Here is a 24791-nt window from a genome sequence, read left to right as displayed (position 1 = left end):
TGAAAGGAAAAGAAAAATTACAGCATAATGGCAATTCCAGTTGCCCCACTTGATTTGCCAAAACCAAATCCCTGTGCATGTGTAGTTTTCATACAAATATGTAACTAAGATTGAAGATTGCTTTAACAGTCTTAGAACCAAGTGTCACTACACTTGCAATTAGCTGATTCACAAAGAATGAGGATGTCAGAGAATTTAATAATTTTGTTGTTAAAGTGCTTCATGTTTTTCTGGAATGTCATCCTTATTTTGGTAGGGCACAAAAGACAAGTTATGTTGTGAAAATTACACATTGACATTGTTTATTTTGGCAAAAGTCTGCTGCACAAATTCTCTATGGCTTCATATATTAATGTTTCTTTTCCTAATTCATCCTTTGCCTATTTCTTTCACATGTAATAATGTTTAAAAATAATGTTTTGTAATACTAAGTAACTACACCATCCCACATAATTACATAAAGAATTACTGTGACACTATGTTATAAATAAGGCCAGCTCACCTGCAATAGTATCTTACTTCTTTTCTTTCCCAGTCAGTAGTCTGAAATTAAAGTTATTTCTCTCTCTCTCTCATCATATTTAAGTAACTGTGGCCTGTTATTCTGTATCCTAGCACTCGTTTTTATTTCAATGTCCACTAACAATGCTGCTCTTACATTTTCTTATACTTCTGATACAGAATGTGTTTTGACCTTTTTACTTTTAAACCCAAACTTACTTATTATAAGTAGATGCAAAATCTGAATACCATACTATTTGGGTTTTTTAAAATATTTATTTATTTATTTTTGGCTGCGTCAGGTCTTAGTTGTGGCACGCGGGTTCAGTAGTTATGGCGTGAGGGCTTAGCTGCCCCGTGGCATGTGGGATCTTAGCTCCCCAACCAGGAATCAAACCCACGTCCCCTGCATTGAAAGGTGGATTCTTAACCACTGGACCACCAGAGAAGTTCCCCATACTGCGTTTTTTAGCATAATAGTGCATGCATGTTTGAAATATATATTGCTTTATAATAAACTACCTTCCCATTATTTCTTTTATGGTTAAAACATTATTTATATTTATTTTTGAGTGTAGAAAGGTCATGTTATTTATGAATTTCATTTTAGAATAGTTATCTATAGAATACAAAAGTCTATTAGAGTTAAGAGTCACGCTGTAAACCAAGTGAAGATTTCATCAAAGACTTGATGTCTCTTCAAAAGACCAAGAACAGCCATGGTGAAACTTTTAAGGAAGGTTTCCATAACAGCAAGGATGATGTGAAGCTTTAGGAAATGACATGGTAATTAGTATCAAGATGCAGGGGAGGAACTATAAACAATGATTGACACTAACAGTAATAAGCGTTAACAAAATTTCCTGGAAAACAATGGCATCGCTGAAGAGGAAAGCCATAGATATTTATTAATAACGACACAGTACTTAAAAAAAAAGTGGCTGCCTTTGCAAAGTTACACCTGTCAGGGCAGGAAGTGTGACACTTGGTTATAAAGAAGTAAAAGAAATGCTGAAGAAGAAATTACTGAAGGAATAGCTTTCCCTCCCCCATGATTTACAAAAGACTTTCAGAGGCAGTCAAAAAATGAGCCAGGAAAATTTCAGAAAGATAACTGATTTTGAACTCCATTTAAAGGTCCCTGAAATCTATGAAATGGTGATTCTAGTCAAAAGTTCAATGGGCTCAGGACTTCCCTGGTGGCCCAGTGGCTGAGAATACATCTGCCCATGCAGGGGACACGGGTTCAATCCCTGGTCCAGGAAGATCCCACATGCCACGGAGCAACTAAGCCTGTGCACCACAACTACTGAGCTTGCACTCTAGAGCCTGCAAGCCACAACTACTGAGCCTGCATGCTGCAACTACTGAAGCCTGCGCGCCTAGAGCCTGTGCTCCACAATGAGAAGCCACCGCAATGAGAAGCCTGCACACCTCAACGAAGAGTAGCCCCCGCTCACCGCAACTAGAGAAAGCCTGCGCGCAGCAACAAAGACCCAACGCAGCCAAAATAAATAATAATAAAATAAAACAGCTTTAGAAAAAAAAAGTTCAATAGCTCAGATTTTGAGGTCTAGTCAATCCAGTCTGTTCCATGCTCCCTCCAGCAGAAATAAAACTCAAAAGTAATCTTTCATGTTTAATTTGGGGTTTTCATAATAAATATTAGTAAAAACACACTTGAACATTGTACCATTTAGTTTCATGATGAATTTTGCCATATTTATGGTTCAAATGGGTTTCGCTGTTTTAACACATGAAATCTTCAGGAAACAAATACCTTCTGACCATGTGACTGACTGAAATACCTTCTGACAGTATTTGTGACTACTGTCCAAAAAACAATTAGGGCCTAAGTTCACAATTACCTATAGTTTTTTTTTTTTTTAACTCTTTCCATTTACATCATTTCACTGTTTACCTATGACCTAAAAGTCTTTAAAGTCTGCCATCTGCAGTCATTTTCAAAAAAATTCACTTACGACTGCTGACTTAAGTGAGGCCTGAGGATTAATCATGGATTAAATGAACTGAACTGCGTAGACATGTAAACATGTCTAGGATTGAGAGAAAAACCACAGAAATAAATGTTCAAAGACTTCATTTATAAAAGAGAAAAAGGAAAATAATACAGGCATATAAAATGGTGTTCTTCAGGAAATGAGTGCATATGTATATGACAAACAACTCTAGATAATAAGAGGAAACAGCTATTAAAAGTTTAAGAAGGGCTTCCCTGGTGGCGCAGTGGTTGAGAATCTGCCTGCTAATGCAGGGGACACGGGTTCGAGCCCTGGTCTGGGAAGATCCCACATGCCGCGGAGCAACTAGGCCCGTGAGCCACAACAACTGAGCCTGCGCGTCTGGAGCTTGTGCTCCACAACAGGACAGGCCGCGATAGTGAGAGGCCCGCGCACCGCGATGAAGAGTGGCCCCCGCTTGCCGCAACTAGAGAAAGCCCTCGCACAGAAACGAAGACCCAACACAGCCAAAAATAAATAAATTAATTAATTAATTAATTTAAAAAAAAAAGTTTAAGAAAACATTTCCTAAAAATAAACCTCAATCACAAATTTAAGAGTATTTTAAGCCAAACATGCTAAGACTGGGAAAATTAAGAGCTAGATCACAACTGGACAAACCCTTGTTAACAGGGAAAAATGACACTTTGCAGTCAAGCCTGAAATCACTATTAATCAAAAAGGACAGATGATTATATTGTACTCTGTAAATGTTCAGAATAAAAATACAAAACGTACCAAAATTAGAGACCTGAAAGAGTCAGGATGTGTGTACAAGAAGCCATCACAGCCAGAGATTTATAATCTTATTATGTCTAAACATTACTAGAAAATAACATAAACCAAAGACCGTGCATTTGAATAGTTTGTGCTATAAGACAGTCAATCACTGAAACTGATGCCTCTTTAACTGGGAGTGTGTGTGCTCTGGGATGTGGGTGCCCCCTGGAATAGGCAAAGCTCCCCCTCTTGAAGCATTCATTTTACTTGAAGAATTAAAACACATGTGGATATACTATGAAGAATGCCAAATGTGCATGACAGAATATTAGATTTCAAAGAAAAATCTCTTGTTTTCTTTGGCCAGTATGGTGATGTTAGCTGTTAGAGATATGGTGGTGGGAAATTCTTAAGTGCAGCTTCAGATATAGTTTAAAGAGGGCAATAGCTTGTTTTAGGAGTCAAGATACATAAAAATGAGCACATTAAAATGTGTATTTGCTTGCTTATCTCAAGTAACCCAACATTTCTCAATCATGATCAAACCCCTAAGAGTCCCCAAAAGTGCTCCCCCAAAAGTACTTTAAATTGAAATACTTACTTAGGAAACCAATTTAATCCCAGGTGCTCTGTCTTGGAATATAATATTCTTTCCACCATGTCATAAAGTGGTCTCCAAGGTAACTCCAAGTCATCTCTTGAAAGAAGTTCCTTTTTCCTAATTAAAGAAAGAGTAAATACATGTGTGTATGCTTGCTCAGGGTGTGTATACTACACATACTACACAGGGAGAACAGTTGTTAAATGTTGCTGTCATCACAGTGGGTTTTGCCTTTCCCCATCCTCAGCCACTCACTGGCAAAACATGGTAGGAGGAAGAACAATGCACCGGACTTTTGCTGCCGTCCAAACCTCAAGGGGCACCAGGTAAAAAGAGGCATTAAAATTTGTGCCACCATTACTGTAGATGAGTTTCATACTTTCCCACACTATCTATGGAGTACTTAATGTTTCCCGAATTGTGCTGGGCGCCTGGGATAAGCAAAAGAATAAATGATCCCTGTCTTCTCAAGGATCTTACAATCTACATCAGGGAAGGTAATTAGTATAAATGAAACAATCAGACAATATATAGTTCAATATGTGCTAGAGAAGAGAAGGCTTCATGGAGGAAAAGGAATCTTAATTAAAAGGTTAATTAACACATGCGGTTTAAACTTATGATAAAGTTTTCTGCAATCTTTTTCCAAAATGGTAATTTGGGACTTGATCTTCTTACCAAAGAACAGTTAGCTCTCCTCATTCCTTAAAACCTTGAAGAAAAACAAAAAATCTTAGCAGAAATCACAGGAAATTGACTTACTTTAACAAGTTGATTAAGAGACGTGCAAATCCCTGCATCATGCTGATTTCCAGTTTTGGAATTGATACCAGCTCATATAATAATTTGATAAAAAGAACATGATCTTCTTTGCTAAATTTTCTCCCATAAAGTCGAATATATCTGCAAGAGAAAAATCGATACAGCCTTTAAAAATAGATATGGTGACACATTCATGTTCATTGCAGCATTATTCACATAGCCAAAGTGTGGAAGTAACATAAATGTCCACCAACAGACGAATGGATAAAGAAAATGTTTTATATATATATATATACACACACACACACATACACACACACACACGTATATATATATACACAATGGAATATTATTCAGCCTTTAAGAAGAAAGCTGTCATATGCTAAAACACAGATGGACCTTGAGGACATTATGCTAAGTGAAATAAGACAATCAAAAAAAGTCAAATCCTGCATGATTCCACTTATATGCAGTATCTAAAGTAATCAAACTCATAGAAACAGAAAGTACAATGGTGGTTGCCAGGGGCTGGGAAGGCAGACAGGGAGCTATTGTTCAATGGGTATAGGGTTTCAGTCATACAAGATGAAAAATTCTAGAGATCTGTTGTACAACAATGTACGCACAGTTAACAATACCATACTGTACACTTAAAAATTGTTAAGAGGGTAAATTTAAGAGTTTTTCACGATAAAAAAAAAAATGTATTGTTACACTTTAATTTCAAAATTCTTTGATGTCAAACATTTTATCACACTGCACACTCATCACTGTGCAGGAAAGACTTACTCTATATTTTAATTAAGAGATTATCAAATAAGTATTTTATTGACAAAAAACTTATAATTCAGTTATAATAACTGAATTCACATCAGCATTTAATGACCAGTTATAACACTGCTGTTTTAGTTTTGCATGGTTTTAACTGGCCTTTGGACACAGTAACCTGAAAAGAATCCCTCTGCACCCTTTCCTTTATTAAGCAAGTGCTCATTCAAAATAACAATCTACCTAATGACTTGCTAAAACTACTTAAAAACATCATATCCAACATTATAAAACAGAAAAAAAGAGTACAGACATAGAAGTTTACTGTTTTAACCACAAGAATCTTTGATGAACGCTTACTGAGAATCCTGAAACAATACAGTGTTACCTAACTTGTACTATTTCTTTCTAGGGATTAACTCATAACTATAATAAAATTATGTTGCTACCAAAAAAGCACAGTATTTTATCTCAAAGTTATATGTTTTCAATTTTTTAACTTTAAGGAATCAATGTAATCAAAAATGTCAACTATAAGCAATTTAAGGAAAAGGTGTCCCAAAAAGCAAGAATGACTAACCATGGCATAGTTAAGGATTCAGAAGTAACTAAAACTTAAGTAACAAAAACTTACTTAGAACAAATTACTGGATACTTAAAATCATAAACTCCTTTGAGGAAGACCATTTTATAGAAAAGTACATAATTTAACAGAAGACGCAGCATTAATATTCCTTATATGATCTTTAGCACTTCCCCAACAGCTAAGATCAAATTAAACTCACGTTTAACTTCTAAAATTAGAATACCTGTTTTTCTTTTTCCAGAAAATCCTCAATATTCTTGGTCCAATAAGAGCACTCTTTTTTTTTATTTTCTCAGGCTGCTGCATATTTATTCAGCTCTTGTCTGTCTGAACTTTCAAGGTATAATCCCATGATTTCACCTTAGTACTAGGTGATCGAACAGTATTGGGGTTGGGGGGCGGCGAGGGGAGACAGCAATGAGACCTGAGATATCGTTTTGCCTGTCAGTAATTACCGTGAAAGTTTCTTAACCACCTAGGCCTGGTAAAGGAAATGGGCTAATGAAGACAATACATAGAGACCCTAAGCCCAGGGCTGCCAGAGATACTTCAGGCTGCTGAATAAACATGGTACAGACTCCTGAAGCCCCTCTCAATTTCACTCTAAATTTAGGAGTAAAAGCTAGAATCATTTAAATGCTACTTTCAGATGAAAACAAACCATATCCCCTAAGAAACAGCACATATTTTAAAGATAAAACAGAAGAGTCCAAAGAAACATTTCTTGTTCCCAGTGGCTACCTCAGGCCTTGACAGGGCTCCAAGTGCCCCTGCGGTTATGCACTTACTCTCCCTTGTGGCTAACAGACTTCTGTGGAAAAATTGAAGAAACACTGCTCTAAGCAACTGAAATAATTTACCTACAAGCCTTTTTACTGTAGTATAAGTTGTGTAAACATTAGGGACATAAAATTCATAGAGTCCAAAATTTAATACATGAAAAGAAGAGACCAACCCAGGGATTCTTAGAGGAGCTAGAACTGCTAACAAAACTAGAGATTTTAGGGGGATTACTCAGAAGCCTATTTGCCCTGTCAACAGCAAATAGTTCTTGCCAACCAGAAAGTGATTCCTGCCTCAGCATTTCTCAAAACGCAGACCAAGAAGACTTCTTCTGAAGAGCACAGAAAATACTAAAAGAAGAAAATTAATAACTGGTCTTCATTAAAATCAGGAACTTCTATTCACAATAAAACACCATTAAAAATAAAAAAGCCCAGTCAGCTATTTGGAATACATATCACCATCTGACAAAGTACTCACCCAAACTACTTAAGAACTCCTTCAAATCAATAATAAACACAACCAAATAAAAAATGGGCAAAAGACTCAGGAAGACACTTCTCAAAAGACAACATCCAGATGACTGATAAGCATATGAAAAGACACTCAACACCATTGCTCATCAGTAAAAGCAAATTAAAACCACAATAGGGGACGGGAACCAAGATGGCGGAGTACAAGGACATGCTCTCACTCCCTCTTGTGAGAACACCAGAATCACAACTAGCTGCTGGACAATCACTGACAGGAAGACACTGGAACTCACCAAAAAAGATACCCCACATCCAAAGACAAAGAAGAAGCCACAATGAGATGGTAGGAGGGGCGCAATCACAGTAAAATGAAATCCCATAACTGCTGGGTGGGTGATTCACAGACTGCAGAACACTTATACCACAGAAGTGGAGTGAAGGTTCTGAGCCCCACGTCAGGCTTCCCAACCTGGGGGTCCAGCAACAGGAGGAGGAATTCCTAGACAATCAGACTTTCAAGCCTAGTGGTATTTGATTGCAGGACTTCGACAGGACTGGGGGAAACAGAGACTCCACTCTTGGAGGGCACACACAAAGTAGTGTGTGCATCGGGACCCAAGGGAAGGAGAAGTGACCATAGGGGAGACCGAACCAGACCTACCTGCTAGTGCTGGAGGGTCTCCTGCAGAGGCGGGGGGCGGCTGTGGCTCACCATGGGGACAAGGACACTGGCAGCAAAGGTTCTGGGAAGTACTCCTTGGCGTGAGCCCTCCCAGAGTCTGTCATTAGCCCCACCAAAGAGCCCAGGTAGGCTCCAGTGTTGGGTTGCCTCAGGCCAAACAACCAACAGGGAGGGAACCCAGCCCCACCCATCAGCAGTCAAGCGGATTATAAAGTTTTACTGAGCTCTGCCCACCAGAGCAACAGTCAGCTCTACCCACCACCAGCCCCTCCCATCAGGAAACTTACACAAGCCTCTTAGATAGCCTCATCCACCACAGGGCAGACAGCAGAAGCAAGAACTACAATCCTGCAGCCTGTGGAACAAAAACCACATTCACAGAAAGATAGACAAGATGAAAAGGCAGAGGGCTATGTACCAGATAAAGGAACAAGATAAAAAACCCAAAAAAAACTAAATGAAGTGGAGATAGGCAACATTTCAGAAAAAGAATTCAGAATAATGATAACGAAGATGATCCAGGACCTCAGAAAAAGAGTGGAGGCAAAGATCGAGAAGATGCAAGAAACGTTTAACAAAGACCTAGAAGAATTAAAGAACAAACAAACAGATGAACAAGACAATAACTGAAATGAAAACTACACTAGAAGGAATCAATAGCAGAATAACTGAGGCAAAACGATAAGTGACCTGGAAGACAGAATGGTGGAATTCACTGCTGCAGAACAGAATAAAGAAAAAAGAACGAAAAGAAATGAAGACAGCCTAAGAGACCTCTAGGACAACATTAAATGCAACAACATTCACGTTATAGGGGTCCCAGAAGGAGAAGAGAGAGAGAAAGGACCAGAGAAAATATTTGAAGAGATTATAGTCGAAAACTTCACTAGCATGGGAAAGGAAATAGCCACCCAAGTCCAGGAAGCACAGAGAGTCCCATACAGGATAAACCCAAGGAGAAACACGCCGAGACACATAGTAATCAAGTTGACAAAAATTAAAGACACAGAAAAATTATTGAAAGCAGCAAGGGAAAAACAACAAATAACATACAAGGGAACTCCCATAAGGTTAACAGCTGATTTCTCAGCAGAAACTCTACAAGCCAGAAGGGAGTGGCCGGATATACTTAAAGTGATGAAAGGGAAGAACCTACAACCAACATTACTCTACCTGGCAAGGACCTCATTCAGATTCGATGGAGAAATCAAGAGCTTTACAGAGAAGCAAAAGCTAAGAGAATTCAGCACCACCAAACCAGCTCTACAACAAATGCTAAAGGAACTTCTCTAAGTGAGAAACACAAGAGAAGAAAAGGACCTACAAAAACAAACCCATGGGGCTTCCCTGGTGGTGCAGTGGTTGAGAATCTGCCTGCCAATGCAGGGGACACGGGTTCGAGCCCTGGTCTGGGAAGATCCCACATGCCGCGGAGCAACTGGGCCCGTGAGCCACAACTACTGAGCCTGCGCGTCTGGAGCCTGTGCCCCGCAACGGGAGGGGCCGCGATAGTGAAAGGCCCACGCACCGCGTTGAAGAGCGGCCCCCGCACTGCGATGAAGAGTGGCCCCCGCTTGCCGCAACTAGAGAAAGCCCTCACACGAAAAACTAAGAGACCCAACACAGTCATAAATAAATAAATAAAATAAATAAAGTATTAAAAAAAAAAAACAAACCCAAAACAATTAACAAAATGGTCATAGGAACATACATATCGATAATTACCTTAAACTTGAATGGATTAAATGCTCCAACCAAAAGACACAGGCTTGCTGAATGGATACAAAAACAAGACCCATACATATGCTGTCTACAAGAGACCCACTTCAGACCTAGGGACACATACAGACTGAAAGTGAGGGGATGGAGAAAGATATTCCATGCAAATAGAAATCAAAAGAAAGCTGGAGTAGCAATACTCATATCAGATAAAATAGACTTTAAAATAAAGAATGTTTCAAGAGACAAGGAAGGACACTACATAATGATCAAGGGATCAATCCAAGAAGAAGATATAACAATTATAAATATATATGCACCCAACATAGGAGCACCTTAATACATAAGGCAACTGCTAACAGCTATAAAAGAGGAAATCGACAGTAACACAATAATAGTGGGGGACTTTAACACCTCACTTACACCAATGGACAGATCATCCAAAATGAAAATAAAGAAAGAAACAGAAGCTTTAAATGACACAATAGACCAGATAGATTTAATTAATATTTATAGGACATTCCATCCCAAAACAGCAGATTACACTTTCTTCTCAAGTGCGCACAGAACATTCTCCAGGATAGATCACATCTTGGGTCACAAATCAAGTCTCAGTAAACTTAAGAAAACTGAAATCATATCAAGCATCTTTTCGACCACAATGCTATGAGATTAGAAATCAATTACAGGGGAAAAAACGCAAAAAACACAAACACATGGAGGCTAAACAATACGTTACTAAATAACCAAGAGATCACTGAAGAAATCAAAGAGGAAATCAAAAAATAGCTAGACAGAAGTAACAATGAAAACACGATGATCCAAAACCTATGGGATGCAGCAAAAGCAGTAATAAGAGGGAAGTTTATAGCTATACGAGCCTACCTCAAGAAACAAGAAAAATCTCAAGTAAACAATCTAACCTTACACCTAAAGGAACTAGAGAAAGAAGAACAAACAAAACCCAAAGTTAGCAGAAGGAAAGAGATCATAAAGATCAGAGCAGAAATCAATGAAATAGAAACAAAGAAAACAATAGCAAATATCAATAAAACTAAACGCTGGTTCTTTGAGAAGATAAACAAAATTGATTAACCATTAGCCAGACACATCAAGAAAAAGAAGAAGAGGACTCAAATCAATAAAATTAGAAATGAAACAGGAGAAGTTACAACAGACACCGCAGAAATACAAAGCATCCTAAGAGACTACTACAAGCAACTCTATGCCAATAAAATGGACAACCTGGAAGAAATGGACAAATTCTTAGAAAAGTATAACCTTCCAAGACGGAACCAGAAAGAATTAGAAAATATGAACAGAACAATCACAAGTAATGAAATTGAAACTGTGATTAAATATCTTCCAACAAACAAAAGTCCAGGACCAGATGGTTTCACAGGTGAATTCTATCAAACATTTAGAGAAGAGCTAACACCTATCCTTCTCAAACTCTTCCAAAAAATTGCAGAGGAAGGAAAACTCCCAAACTCATTCTCTGAGGCCACCATCACCCTGATACAAAATCAGACAAAGATACTACAAAAAAAGAAAATTACAGACCAATATCACTGATGAATATAGATGCAAAAATCCTCAACAAAATACTAGCAAACAGAATCCAACAACACATTAAAAGGATCAAACACCATGATCAAGTGGGATTTATCCCAGGGATGCAAGGATTCTTCAATATATGCAAATCAATCAATGTGATACACCACATTAACAAATTGAAGAAGAAAAACCATATGGGGCTTCCCTGGTGGCGCAGTGGTTGAGAATCTGCCTGCCAATGCAGGGGACACGGGTTCGAGCCCTGGTCTGGGAAGATCCCACATGCCACAGAGCAACTAGGCCCGTGAGCCACGATTAGTGAGCCTGCGCATCTGGAGCCTGTGCTCCGCAACAAGAGAAGCCGTGATAGTGAAAAGCCCGCGCATCGCGATGAAGAGTGGACCCCACTTGCCGCAACTGGAGAAAGCCCTCGCACAGAAGCGAAGACCCAGCACAGCCATAAATAAATAAATAAATAAATAAATAAATAAATAAATAAATAAATAAGAAAAACCATATGATCATCTCAATAGATGCAGAAAAAGCTTTTGACAAAATTCAACACCCATTTATGATAAAAACTCTCCAGAGAGTAGGCATAGAGGGAAACTACCTCAACATAATAAAGCCCATATATGACAAACCCACAGCAAACATCATTCTCAATGGTGAAAAACTGAAATCATTTCCTCTAAGATCAGGAACAGACAAGGATGTCCACTCTCACCACTATTATTCAACACAGTTTTGGAAGTCCTAGCCACGGCACTCAGAGAAGAAAAAGAAATAAAAGGAATACAATTGGAAAAGAAGAAGTAAAACTGTCACTGTTTGCAGATGACATGATACTATACATACAGAATCCTAAAGATGCCATCAGAAAACAACTAGAGCTAATCAATGAATTTTGTAAAGTTGCAGGATACAAAATTAATGCACAGAAATCTCTTGCATTCCTATACACTAATGATGAAAAATCTGAAAGAGAAATTAAGGAAACACACCCTTTTACCATTGCAACAAAAAGAATAAAATACCTAGGAATAAACCTACCTAGGGAGACAAAAGACCTGTATGCAGAAAACTATAAGACACTGCTGAAAGATATTAAAGATGATACCAACAGATGGAGAGATATACCATGTTCTTGGATTGGAAGAATCAATATTGTGAAAATGACTATACTACCCAAAGCAATCTACAGATTCAATGCAATCCCTATCAAATTACCAATGGTATTTTTTATAGAACTAGACAAAAAATCTTAAAATTTGTATGGAGACACAAAGAACCCGAATAGCCAAAGCAGTCTTGAGGGAAAAAAACGGAGCTGGAGCAATCAGACTCCCTGACTTCAGACTATACTACAAAGTTACACTAATCAAGACAATATGGTACTGGCACAAAAACAGAAACATAAATCAATGGAACAAGATAGAAAGCCCAGAGATATACCCACATACCTATGGTCAACTAATCTATGACAAAGGAGGCAAGGATATACAATGGAGAAAAGACAGCCTCTTCAATAAGCGGTGCTGGGAAAACTGGACAGCTACATGTAAAAGAATGAAATTAAAACACTCCCTAACACCATACACAAAAATATACTCAAAATGGATTAGAGACCTAAATGTAAGACCAGACACTATAAAACTCTTAGAGGAAAATATAGGAAGAACACTCCATGAGATAAATCACAGCAAGATCTTTTTTGATACACCTCCTAGAGTAATCGAAATAAAAACAAAAATAAACAAATGGGACCTAATGAAATGTAAAAGCTTTTGCACAGCTAAGGAAACCATAAACAAGACGAAAATACAACCCTCAGAATGAGAGAAAATATTTGCAAACGAATCAACGGACAAAGGATTAATCTCCAAAATATATAAACAGCCCATGCAGCTCAATGTTAGAAAAACAAACAACCCAATCAAAAAATGGGCAGAAGACCTAAATAGATATTTCTCCAAAGAAGACATACAGATATCCAAGAAGCACATCAAAAGCTGCTCAACATCACTAATTATTAGAGAAATGCAAATCAAAACTACAATGAGGTATCACCTCACACCAGTTAGAATGGGCATCGTCAGAAAATCTACAAACAACAAATGCTGGAGAGGGTGTGGAGAAAAGGGAACCCTCTTGCACTGTTGGTGGGAATGTAAATTGATACAGCCACTATGGAGAACAGTATGGAGGTTCCTTAAAAAACTAAAAATAGAATTACCATATGATCCAGCAATCCCACTACTGGGCATAGACCCAGAGAAAACCATAATTCAAAAAGACACATGCACCCCAATGTTCATTGCAGCACTATTTTCAATAGCCAGGTCATGGAAGCAACCTAAATGCCCACTGACATACAAATGGATAAAGAAGATGTGGTACATATATACAATGGAATATTACTCGGCCATAAAAAGAACGAAGTTGGGTCATTTGTTGAGACATGGATGGATCTAGAGACTGTCATACAGAGTGAAGTAAGTCAGAAAGAGAAAAACAAATATCGTATATTAAGGCATGTATGTGGAAACTAGAAAAATGGTACAGATGAACCAGTATGCAGGGCAGAAGTTGAGACACAGATGTAGAGAACAAACGTATGGACACCAAGGGGGGAAAGCCGCTGGGGAGTGGGGATGATGGTGTGATGAGTTGGGCGATTGGGATGGACATGTATACATTGATGTGTATAAAATTGATGCCTAATAAGAACCTACTGTATAAAAAAATAAATTAAATTTAAAAATTTAAAAAAAAAAAAAGAAAAAAACAAACCACAATAGGGTACCACTTCATACCACCAGACTGGCTAAAATTAAAAAGCCCAACAATACCCAGTTTTGGTGAGAACGTGGAGGAACCAGACCTTTCATATGCTACTGATGGGTGTATAAAGTGGTATAGCCACTCTGGAAAAACTGCTTGACATTACCTAGTAAATGTCTATTAGACATTAGACTGTTTAAAATGCACATTCCTAGGCTCTATCTTAAATTTAGTCCATCGAAAATACTGGGAGTGTTAAATGCAGTAAAGCTGTTTCTTTAAAAAAGAAAGGAAATTTTAAAAAATATTGAGAATGGAGGCTGAGAGTCTCCATTTTACAAAAACAACTCCAGTTTTTTCTATATATTTATGCTCAAAAATTCTACTTTAGACCATATTTAGAGACAGTCCATTCCCTTTTTCCAATTAATCTGCACATTAAATTTTACGACTAAAACTTTCTATTAAAATACTTGAAAACCTTGGGAAGAGTCAGGATTGAACTTTTGAATAGGATATTTTCTTAAACTATCCAGAATATATAGATGACAAGTCATTATGTTCCATCCTCCCACAGGGGAAAAAAAAAACAGTAAAAGATAATACAAAAGCACTTTTCAACTGCTTCCTCCTCACAACCCTACAGTGTATTAATCAAGTGTATTAATCAAATGCTTTAATTTTTTTAAAAAATTTTATTTGTTTATTTATTTATTTTTGGCTGCATCGGGTCTTCATTGCTGCGCGCAGGCTTTTCTCTAGTTGTGGTGAGTGGGGCCTACTCTTCGTTGCGGTGCATGGGCTTCTCTTGTTGTGGAGCACGGGCTCTAGGCGTGCAGGTTTCAGTAGTTGTGGCACATGGGCTCAGTAGTTGTGGCACATGGGCTCAGTAGTTGTGGCGCACGTTAGTTGCTCCGCAGCACGTGGGATCTTCCGGGGGCTCGAACCCGTGTCCCCTGCATTGGCAGGTGGATTCTTAACCACTGAGCCACCAGGGAAGTCCCAAATGCTTTAACTTTTAATCTCAAGTAAAGAAAGACAGTGGCATGCCAGCAACAGCAATTATTTAACGAAATGTACAATGCTGTCAAGGTTTTTTCTACTATATATCCTGAAGATAAGTTTACTAAATATCAAAGGAAATTTAAGTAAAGTATAAAATTATACAGCACTATTGGAATGAACTAAGAATTGGAGCTTGGCTAGAGGCTAAAAATATTGGTTTTCAATACAAGTATAGTCATTCATCAGTTATTTTTCTTCGAGGCAGTCACTGGGTTTCTAAGGTTCTATATCCATCAGTAAAGTAAAATTAACATCATTTCAGAGCAACATTAAGACTATTTGTTATTATAAAACATATACAACATTTGCAATGAAATTTAACCTTAAGTGTTTTATTTTGAGTAGTCCTAATTACAAGGCAAAAAAATGAAACTGTAGCTTGAAATTTTAAAAACCAGAATTTAAATATTGTCATTGAAAGTACTTAAAAGTATTTATGGATGATTTTTTTCTTCAATCTCACATCTAGCAATATGTCCTAAATAAAAATTCAGAATATCAAAATCAAAATACCAAAAAGCTTTTCAAGAGCACACTTGCAATTAATAAAAATTTCCTGAAAAAACCCTATAAGTCTGATATAAGAGAATGGTTTGTTAAATTGTGGTTTATGCCTTTAGACTACAATGTAGTCATTTAAAATTGTTGTCAAAGAATTTTTATGGATGTGAAATGTAATATATAAAAAATCAGGATACAAAACATTCACAATATGCAACTAAATAAAAAAGAAACAATCATGCATTAAGATTAAAAAATAAACACTATAAAGAGTTACCTCTTTTTTTCCTTTTTTTTTTTTGGTTTTACAGATTTATTTTCAAAGGGCAAAAAACACTTAAGATAATTTAAGTACAAGTCTAAACAGGGTTACTCTGTCAAAGTCAGCAATGATGCAGAAATGCGTTCTCACTTCCAGACACTCACCAGCATCTTCTGAGTCTTCTCTCAGTGAAGAAAAGGGGTCTGATATTTTATTCATATACCTCCTCCTTATCTGCAATGTAATCTACAATTTCTTGTGGGCACATTAACTTCCCCGCATCTAGATCAGGAATTTCAAACCCAAATTCGTCTTCCATAGCCATGATAACCTCCACTTGGTCCAAACTGTCTAAGCCCAGGTCCTTCATAAAATGGGAATTTACTAAGAGCTTTTCTGGGTCAGTCTTGTCACAGAGTTTCAAGGCGTAAAGAACACGGTCCTTGATTCCCTCTAATGTCAAAGGGGGTATGTCCTTATACTGGTGGCACAGCTGTGTAACTTCGCCTGGAACCTGCGCAAGTACCGAGGCCGGCTGCGGAGCCCCAGGCCTCGTCCGGGCCCCCGAGGGGAACAGGGTGGTGCTGAGCGGCAGGGCCGCGGCCAGCGTGGGGAGCCTGGGCAGCGGCGCAACGGCTGCGGGCAGTCGGAGGACACAGGCACAAAGGACACGAGCCGCCATGGCTACGCTGACCCAGGATGCACGGCGCTAAAGTGTTACCTCTTGATGGTCAAACTACTTCATGCTTTTCTATATACCTTTGTTTATTCAAACTCTTCTAAAGTAAACAGGCATTATTTATTATAATTAAAATTAACATGTAAAAACATTTCGTATCAACCTCTGTTGTATAATGTTTAAAATTAGGTAATCAACATTTCTGCATTTCTACTATTATCTTAATTAAAAAATCTACTAAAGTCCTACTTAAAAGAGCATAGAAGGGATCCCCTGGCGGTCCAGTGGCTAGGACTCTGGTGCTTTCACTGCTGTGACCCGGGTTCAATTCCTGGTGGGGGAACTAAGATCCCACAAGAGGTGCAGCGACCAAAAATATAAAAAATAAAGAGCATAGGAGTCAAGTTGTATGGGTCTCACTAGCCAAAAATGAAACCATGAATCACGATAATTAACTACAACGTATGTTTAAATTCACTAAGTTCATAAAGAATAAAAGGTATCACCATTTTGCAATATCTAACAGATGTAGGACAGTTACTGACACCACAAAAAGAGAAAATCAGGGATTACACATCTCCTGATAAAATTATACAATACTATTATATAGTCTTGAAAAAGAAAATGAAACTTTATGTCCTTAATAGCAGCAACAAAATCAATTGCTGTGTCTTTACCACTTCAATCTGACTTCCACTAAAGGTAATTAGAATTATGTAATTAATAAAGCTGACTTTAAAAGATACAAATAAAAATTGTGAGCTTACAGAAACTATGCCCTCTTTTCAATTTTTTGTGGGACATCTATAAAAACTGGTTGTAAAATAGGCCACAAAGAAAACCTTACTGAGTTCAAAGGAGGATTAACCAAGATGGCGGAGTAGAAGGACGTGCTCTCACTCCCTCTTGCGAGAGCACCAGAATCACAACTGGCTGCTGGACAATCATTGACAGGAAGACCCTGGACTTCACCAAGGAGGACACCCCACGTCCAAGGACAGAGGAGAAGCCACAGTGAGACGGTAGGAGGGGCGCAATCAGAGTAAAATCAAATCCCATAACTGCTGGGTGGGTGACTCACAGACTGGCGAACACTTATACCACAGAAGTCCACCCACTGGAGTGAAGGTTCTGAGCCCCACCTCAGGCTTCCCAACCTGGGGGTCCGGCAAAGGGAGGAGGAATTCCTAGAGAATCAGACTTTGAAGTCTAGTGGGAATTGATTGCAGGACTGTGACAGGACTGGGGGAAACAGAGACCCCACTCTTGGAGGGCACACACAAAGTAATGTGTGCATCGGGACCCAGGGGAAGGAGCAGTGACCCTGGGGGAGACTGAACCAGACGTACCTGCTGGTGTTGGGGGGTCTCCTGCAGAGGCGAGTGGTGGCTCTGTTTCACCGTGGGGATAAGGACACTGGCAGCAGAGGTCCTGGGAAGTTCTCCTTGGCGTGAGCCCTCCCAGAGTCTGCCATTAACCCCACCAAAGAGCACGGGTAGGCTCCAGTGTTGGGTTGCCTCAGGCAAAACAACCAACAGGGAGGGAACCCAGCCCCACCCATCAACAGTCAAGTGGATTAAGGTTTTACTGGGCTCTGATCGCCACAGCAACAGGGAGGGAACCCAGCCCCACCCATCAACAGTCAAGTGGATTAAGGTTTTACTGAGCTCTGACCGCCACAGCAACAGTCATCTCTACCCACCACCAGAGCCTCCCATCAAGCCTCTTAGATAGCCTCAACCACCAGAGGGCAGACAACAGAAGCAAGAAAAACTACAACCCTGCAGCCTGTGGACCAAAAACCACAGTTACAGAAAGACAGAGAAGATGAAAAGGCAGAGGGCTATGTACCAGATGAAGGAACAAGAAAAAACCCCAGAAAAACAACTAAATGAAGTGGAGATAGGCAACCTTCCAGAAAAAGAATTCAGAATAATGATAGTGAAGATGATCCAGGACCTCGGAATAAGAATGGAGGCAAAGATTGAGAAGATGCAAGAAATGATTAACAAAGACCTAGAAGAATTAAAGAACAAACAAACAGAGATGACCAATACAATAACTGAAATGAAAACTACACTAGAAGGAATCAATAGCAGAATAACTGAGGCAGAAGAACGGATAAGTGACCTGGAAGACAGAATGGTGGAATTCACTGCTGCGGAACAGACTAAAGAAAAAAGAATAAAAAGAAATGAAGACAGCCTAAGAGACCTCTGGGACAACATTAAACGCAACAACATTCGCATTATAGGGGTCCCAGAAGGAGAAGAGAGAGAGAAAGGACCAGAGAAAATATTTGAAGAGATTATAATCGAAAACTTCCCTAACATGGGAAAGGAAATAGCCACCCAAGTCCAGGAAGCGCAGAGAGTCCCATACAGAATAAACCCAAGGAGAAACACGCCGAGACACATAGTAATCAAAGTGGCAAAAATTAAAGACAAAGAAAAATTATTGAAAGCAGCGAGGGAAAAACGACAAATAACATACAAGGGAACCCCCATAAGGTTAACAGCTGATTTCTCAGCAGAAACTCTGCAAGCCAGAAGGGAGTGGCATGAAATACTTAAAGTGATGAAAGGGAAGAACCTACAACCAAGATTACTCTACCCAGCAAGGATCTCATTTAGATTTGATGGAGAAATCAAAAGCTTTACAGACAAGCAAAAGCTAAGAGAATTCAGCACCACCAAACCAGCTCTACAACAAATGCTAAAGGAACTTCTCTAAGTGGGAAACACAAGAGAAGAAAAGGACCTACAAAAACAAACCCAAAACAATTAAGAAAATGGTCATAGGAACATACATATCGATAATTACCTTAAACGTGAATGGATTAAATGCCCCAACCAAAAGACATAGACTGGCTGAATGGATACAAAAACAAGACCCATATATATGCTGTCTACAAGAGACCCACTTCAGACCTAGGGACACATACAGACTGAAAGTGAGGGGATGGAAAAAGATATTCCATGCAAATGGAAATCAAAAGAAAGCTGGAGTAGCTATACTCATATCAGATAAAATAGACTTTAAAATAAAGAATGTTATAAGAGACAAGGAAGGACACTACATAATGATCCAGGGATCAATCCAAGAAGAAGATATAACAATTATAAATATATATGCACCCAACATAGGAGCACCTCAATACATAAGGCAACTGCTAACAGCTATAAAAGAGGAAATCGACAGTAACACAATAATAGTGGGGGACTTTAACACCTCACTTACACCAATGGACAGATCATCCAAAATGAAAATAAATAAGGAAACAGAAGCTTTAAATGACACAATAGACCAGATAGATTTAATTGATATATATAGGACATTCCATCCAAAAACGGCAGATTACACGTTCTTCTCAAGTGCACACGGAACATTCTCCAGGATAGATCACATCTTGGGTCACAAATCAAGCCTCAGTAAATTTAAGAAAATTGAAATCATATCAAGCATCTTTTCTGACCACAACGCTATGAGATTAGAAATGAATTACAGGGAAAAAAACGTAAAAAAGACAAACACATGGAGGCTAAACAATACGTTACTAAATAACCAAGAGATCACTGAAGAAATCAAACAGGAAATAAAAAAAATACCTAGAGACAAATGACAATGAAAACACGACGACCCAAAACCTATGGGATGCAGCAAAAGCGGTTCTAAGAGGGAAGTTTATAGCTATACAAGCCTACCTAAAGAAACAAGAAAAATCTCAAGTAAACAATCTAACTTTACACCTAAAGAAACTAGAGAAAGAAGAACAAACAAAACCCAAAGTTAGCAGAAGGAAAGAAATCATAAAGATCAGAGCAGAAATAAATGAAATAGAAACAAAGAAAACAATAGCAAAGATCAATAAAACTAAAAGTTGGTTCTTTGAGAAGATAAACAAAATTGATAAGCCATTAGCCAGACTCATCAAGAAAAAGAGGGAGAGGACTCAAATCAATAAAATCAGAAATGAAAAAGGAGAAGTTACAACAGACACCGCAGAAATACAAAACATCCTAAGAGACTACTACAAGCAACTTTATGCCAATAAAATGGACAACCTGGAAGAAATGGACAAATTCTTAGAAAGGTATAACCTTCCAAGACTGAACCAGGAAGAAACAGAAAATATCAACAGACCAATCACAAGTAATGAAATTGAAACTGTGATTAAAAATCTTCCAACAAACAAAAGTCCAGGACCAGATGGCTTCACAGGTGAATTCTATCAAACATTTAGAGAAGAGCTAACACCCATCCTTCTCAAACTCTTCCAAAAAATTGCAGAGGAAGGAACTCTCCCAAACTCATTCTATGAGGCCACCATCACCCTGATACCAAAACCAGACAAAGACACTACAAAAAAAGAAAATTACAGACCAATATCACTGATGAATATAGATGCAAAAATCCTCAACAAAATACTAGCAAACAGAATCCAACAACACATTAAAAGGATCATACACCACGATCAAGTGGGATTTATCCCAGGGATGCAAGGATTCTTCAATATACGCAAATCAATCAATGTGATACACCATATTAACAAATTGAAGAATAAAAACCATATGATCATCTCAATAGATGCAGAAAAAGCTTTTGACAAAATTCAACACCCATTTATGATAAAAACTCTCCAGAAAGTGGGCATAGAGGGAACCTACCTCAACATAATAAAGGCCATATATGACAAACCCACAGCAAACATCATTCTCAATGGTGAAAAACTGAAAGCATTTCCTCTAAGATCAGGAACGAGACAAGGATGTCCACTCTCACCACTATTATTCAACATAGTTCTGGAAGTCCTAGCCACGGCAATCAGAGAAGAAAAAGAAATAAAAGGAATACAAATTGGAAAAGAAGAAGTAAAACTGTCACTGTTTGCGGATGACATGATACTATACATAGAGAATCCTAAAACTGCCACCAGAAAACTGCTAGAGCTAATTAATGAATATGGTAAAGTTGCAGGTTACAAAATTAATGCACAGAAATCTCTTGCATTCCTATACACTAATGATGAAAAATCTGAAAGAGAAATTATGGAAACACTCCCATTTACCATTGCAACAAAAAGAATAAAATACCTAGGAATAAACCTACCTAGGGAGACAAAAGACCTGTATGCAGAAAACTATAAGACACTGATGAAAGAAATTAAAGATGATACCAACAGATGGAGAGATATACCATGTTCTTGGATTGGAAGAATCAACATTGTGAAAATGAGTATACTACCCAAAGCAATCTACAGATTCAATGCAATCCCTATCAAATTACCAATGGCATTTTTTACGGAGCTAGAACAAATCATCTTAAAATTTGTATGGAGACACAAAAGACCCCGAATAGCCAAAGCAGTCTTGAGGCAAAAAAATGGAGCTGGAGGAATCAGACTCCCTGACTTCAGACTATACTACAAAGCTACAGTAATCAAGACAATATGGTACTGGCACAAAAACAGAAACATAGATCAATGGAACAAGATAGAAAGCCCAGAGATTAACCCACGCACCTATGGTCAACTGATCTATGACAAAGGAGGCAAAGATATACAATGGAGAAAAGACAGTCTCTTCAATAAGTGGTGCTGGGCAAACTGGACAGCCACATGTAAAAGAATGAAATTAGAATACTCCCTAACACCATACACAAAAATAAACTCAAAATGGATTAGAGACCTAAATATAAGACTGGACACTATAAAACTCTTAGAGGAAAACATAGGAAGAACACTCTTTGACATAAATCACAGCAAGATCTTTTTCGATCCACCTCCTAGAGTAATGGAAATAAAAACAAAAATAAACAAGTGGGACCTAATGAAACTTCAAAGCTTTTGCACAGCAAAGGAAACCATAAACAAGACGAAAAGACAACCCTCAGAATGGGAGAAAATATTTGCAAATGAATCAACGGACAAAGGATTAATCTCCAAAATATATAAACAGCTCATTCAGCTCAATATCAAGGAAACAAACACCCCAATCCAAAAATGGGCAGAAGACCTAAATAGACATTTCTCCAAAGAAGACATACAGACGGCCACGAAGCACATGAAAAGATGCTCAACATCACTAATTATTAGAGAAATGCAAATCAAAACTACAATGAGGTATCACCTCACTCCTGTTAGAATGGGCATCATCAGAAAATCTACAAACAACAAATGCTGGAGAGGGTGTGGAGAAAAGGGAACCCTCTTGCACTGTTGGTGGGAATGTAAATTGATACAGCCACTATGGAGAACAATATGGAGGTTCCTTAAAAAACTAAAAATAGAATTACCATATGACCCAGCAATCCCACTACTGGGCATATACCCAGAGAAAACCGTAATTCAAAAAGACACGTGCACCCGAATGTTCATTGCAGCACTATTTACAATAGCCAGGTCATGGAAGCAACCTAAATGCCCATCAACAGACGAATGGATAAAGAAGTTGTGGTACATATATACGATGGAATATTATTCAGCCATAAAAAGGAACGGAATTGAGTCATTTGTTGAGAAGTGGATGGATCTAGAGACTGTCATACAGAGTGAAGTAAGTCAGAAAGAGAAAAACAAATATCGTATGTTAATGCATGTATGTGGAACGTAGAAAAATGGTACAGATGAGCCAGTTTGCAGGGCAGAAGTTGAGACACAGATGTAGAGAATGGACATATGGACACCAAGGGGGGAAAACTGCGATGAGGTGGGGATGGTGATGTGCTGAATTGGGCGATTGGGATTGACATGTATACACTGATGTGTATAAAACTGATGCCTAATAAGAACCTGCAGTATAAAAAAAACAAACAAAACAACTAATACTAAACTTTCATTGGGTTATTTGTATGGAAATATGTTAATATAAATGTTTCAGACATTACATGAAATTTCTAAAAATCTTATATTTGTATTTGTATGGAAATATGTATGGAAATATGTTAATATAAATGTTTCAGACAGTACATGAAATTTCTAAAAATCTTATATTTGTATTTGTATGGAAATATGTATGGAAATATGTTAATATAAATGTTTCAGACATTACATGAAATTTCTAAAAATCTTATATTTGTATTTGTATGGAAATATGTATGGAAATATGTTAATATAAATGTTTCAGACATTACATGAAATTTCTAAAAATCTTATATTTGTATTTGTATGGAAATATGTATGGAAATATGTTAATATAAATGTTTCAGACATTACATGAAATTTCTAAAAATCTTATATTTGTATTTGTATGGAAATATGTATGGAAATATGTTAATATAAATGTTTCAGACATTACAGGAAACGTCTAAAAATCTTATATGTTCTGGTATAATGTTATAAGTAATAATCCTAGTTATTACTTTAAAATGTATATCTCAGAAATAACTAATTTTCTTGTCAACTGCATTATTATGAACTTTCATCAAATCTTTAACCATGGTCATTTTTAAGTCTTTTGTCATTTACAGACAGTTCTGGGTGTACTCTGATGATTTTGCAAATATGTTCCTATAAAAGAGTTTCATCTTCAAGAAATTCATGGAAAAGACTCTGACAAGTACAGGTTTCTGGTAACTGACTGTACTGCTGAACTGAATGAATAAGCATTTTCAGAACTCTAATGAAAAACTGATGAACTCATAAAAGTGCTAACAAAAGATCAAGATGAAAAAAAAGAAATTAATTACATGGGACTGAGTGAACTGATGAGGATGAGTATAATTTTTGTGACTTTCTGTCTGAATTAAAAAAAAAAAAAATCCCACAAGGACTCAGAGGAAAAGAATATACAAATCAATTTTCACTGCAAAGTAAAGGAGCTGTTACAGTGGAGGATTACTGGACTGAATGTCAATGTTATGACATAGTATAAGTGTGTTTCATGTTTGGTAATTGCAATCATTGTTGCTTTTGTTGTGGTCATCCATGTACAATGCTTGGTGTCAGTCTATCTATCTCTTGTAAAAATAAAATACAGTGTGTGCGTGTGGAAAAAAAAAAAAAAAAAAAAAAAAAAAAAAAAACCTTACTTAATTCTAACATGTGAATATTATACTAGCCAAGTAGTCTGATTATAATAAAATGTAAATTAGAAAATATTAACCAAGTATAATAAAAAGAAACCAAATCATTTAAAAGCATGCATATGGGGATTTCCCTGGTGGCGCAGTGGTTCAGAATCCGCCTGTAGGGGCTTCCCTGGTGGCACAGTGGTTGAGAATCTGCCTGCCAATGCAGGGGACACGGGTTCAAGCCCTGGTCTGGGAAGATCTCACATGCCGCGGAGCAACTGGGCCCGTGAGCCACAATTACTGAGCCTGCGCGTCTG

At 37.8% G+C, this 24791-nt stretch overlaps 2 protein-coding genes across 3 annotated transcripts in view; both read right to left on the bottom strand.

The window, feature by feature from the left end:
* Positions 1-24791, bottom strand: part of PSME4 (proteasome activator subunit 4) — a 109408-nt gene that overhangs the window by 68523 nt on the left and 16094 nt on the right. For both annotated transcript variants that reach the window (XR_009009880.1, XM_007190021.2), the window contains exons 2-3: positions 4606-4746; positions 3844-3960 (exon numbers count right to left, since the gene is read on the bottom strand). Coding sequence is in view for 1 of the 2 variants with exons in the window: in XM_007190021.2 (XP_007190083.2) it covers positions 3844-3960; positions 4606-4746 (258 nt within the window). In the remaining variant the exon portion in view is untranslated. The remainder of the gene's footprint in view (positions 1-3843; positions 3961-4605; positions 4747-24791) is intronic.
* LOC103014794 (acyl carrier protein, mitochondrial-like) lies at positions 15997-16467 on the bottom strand. The gene has a single exon (XM_057557985.1). It carries the CDS (start codon positions 16465-16467, stop codon positions 15997-15999), a length of 471 nt encoding a protein of 156 aa, XP_057413968.1.

This window comes from Balaenoptera acutorostrata, chromosome 12, assembly GCF_949987535.1.
Source record: "Balaenoptera acutorostrata chromosome 12, mBalAcu1.1, whole genome shotgun sequence".
NCBI lineage: Eukaryota > Metazoa > Chordata > Mammalia > Artiodactyla > Balaenopteridae > Balaenoptera > Balaenoptera acutorostrata.
The sequence above is the reverse complement of the archived record's forward strand: the minus strand, read 5'-3'. Positions and strand labels throughout refer to the sequence as shown.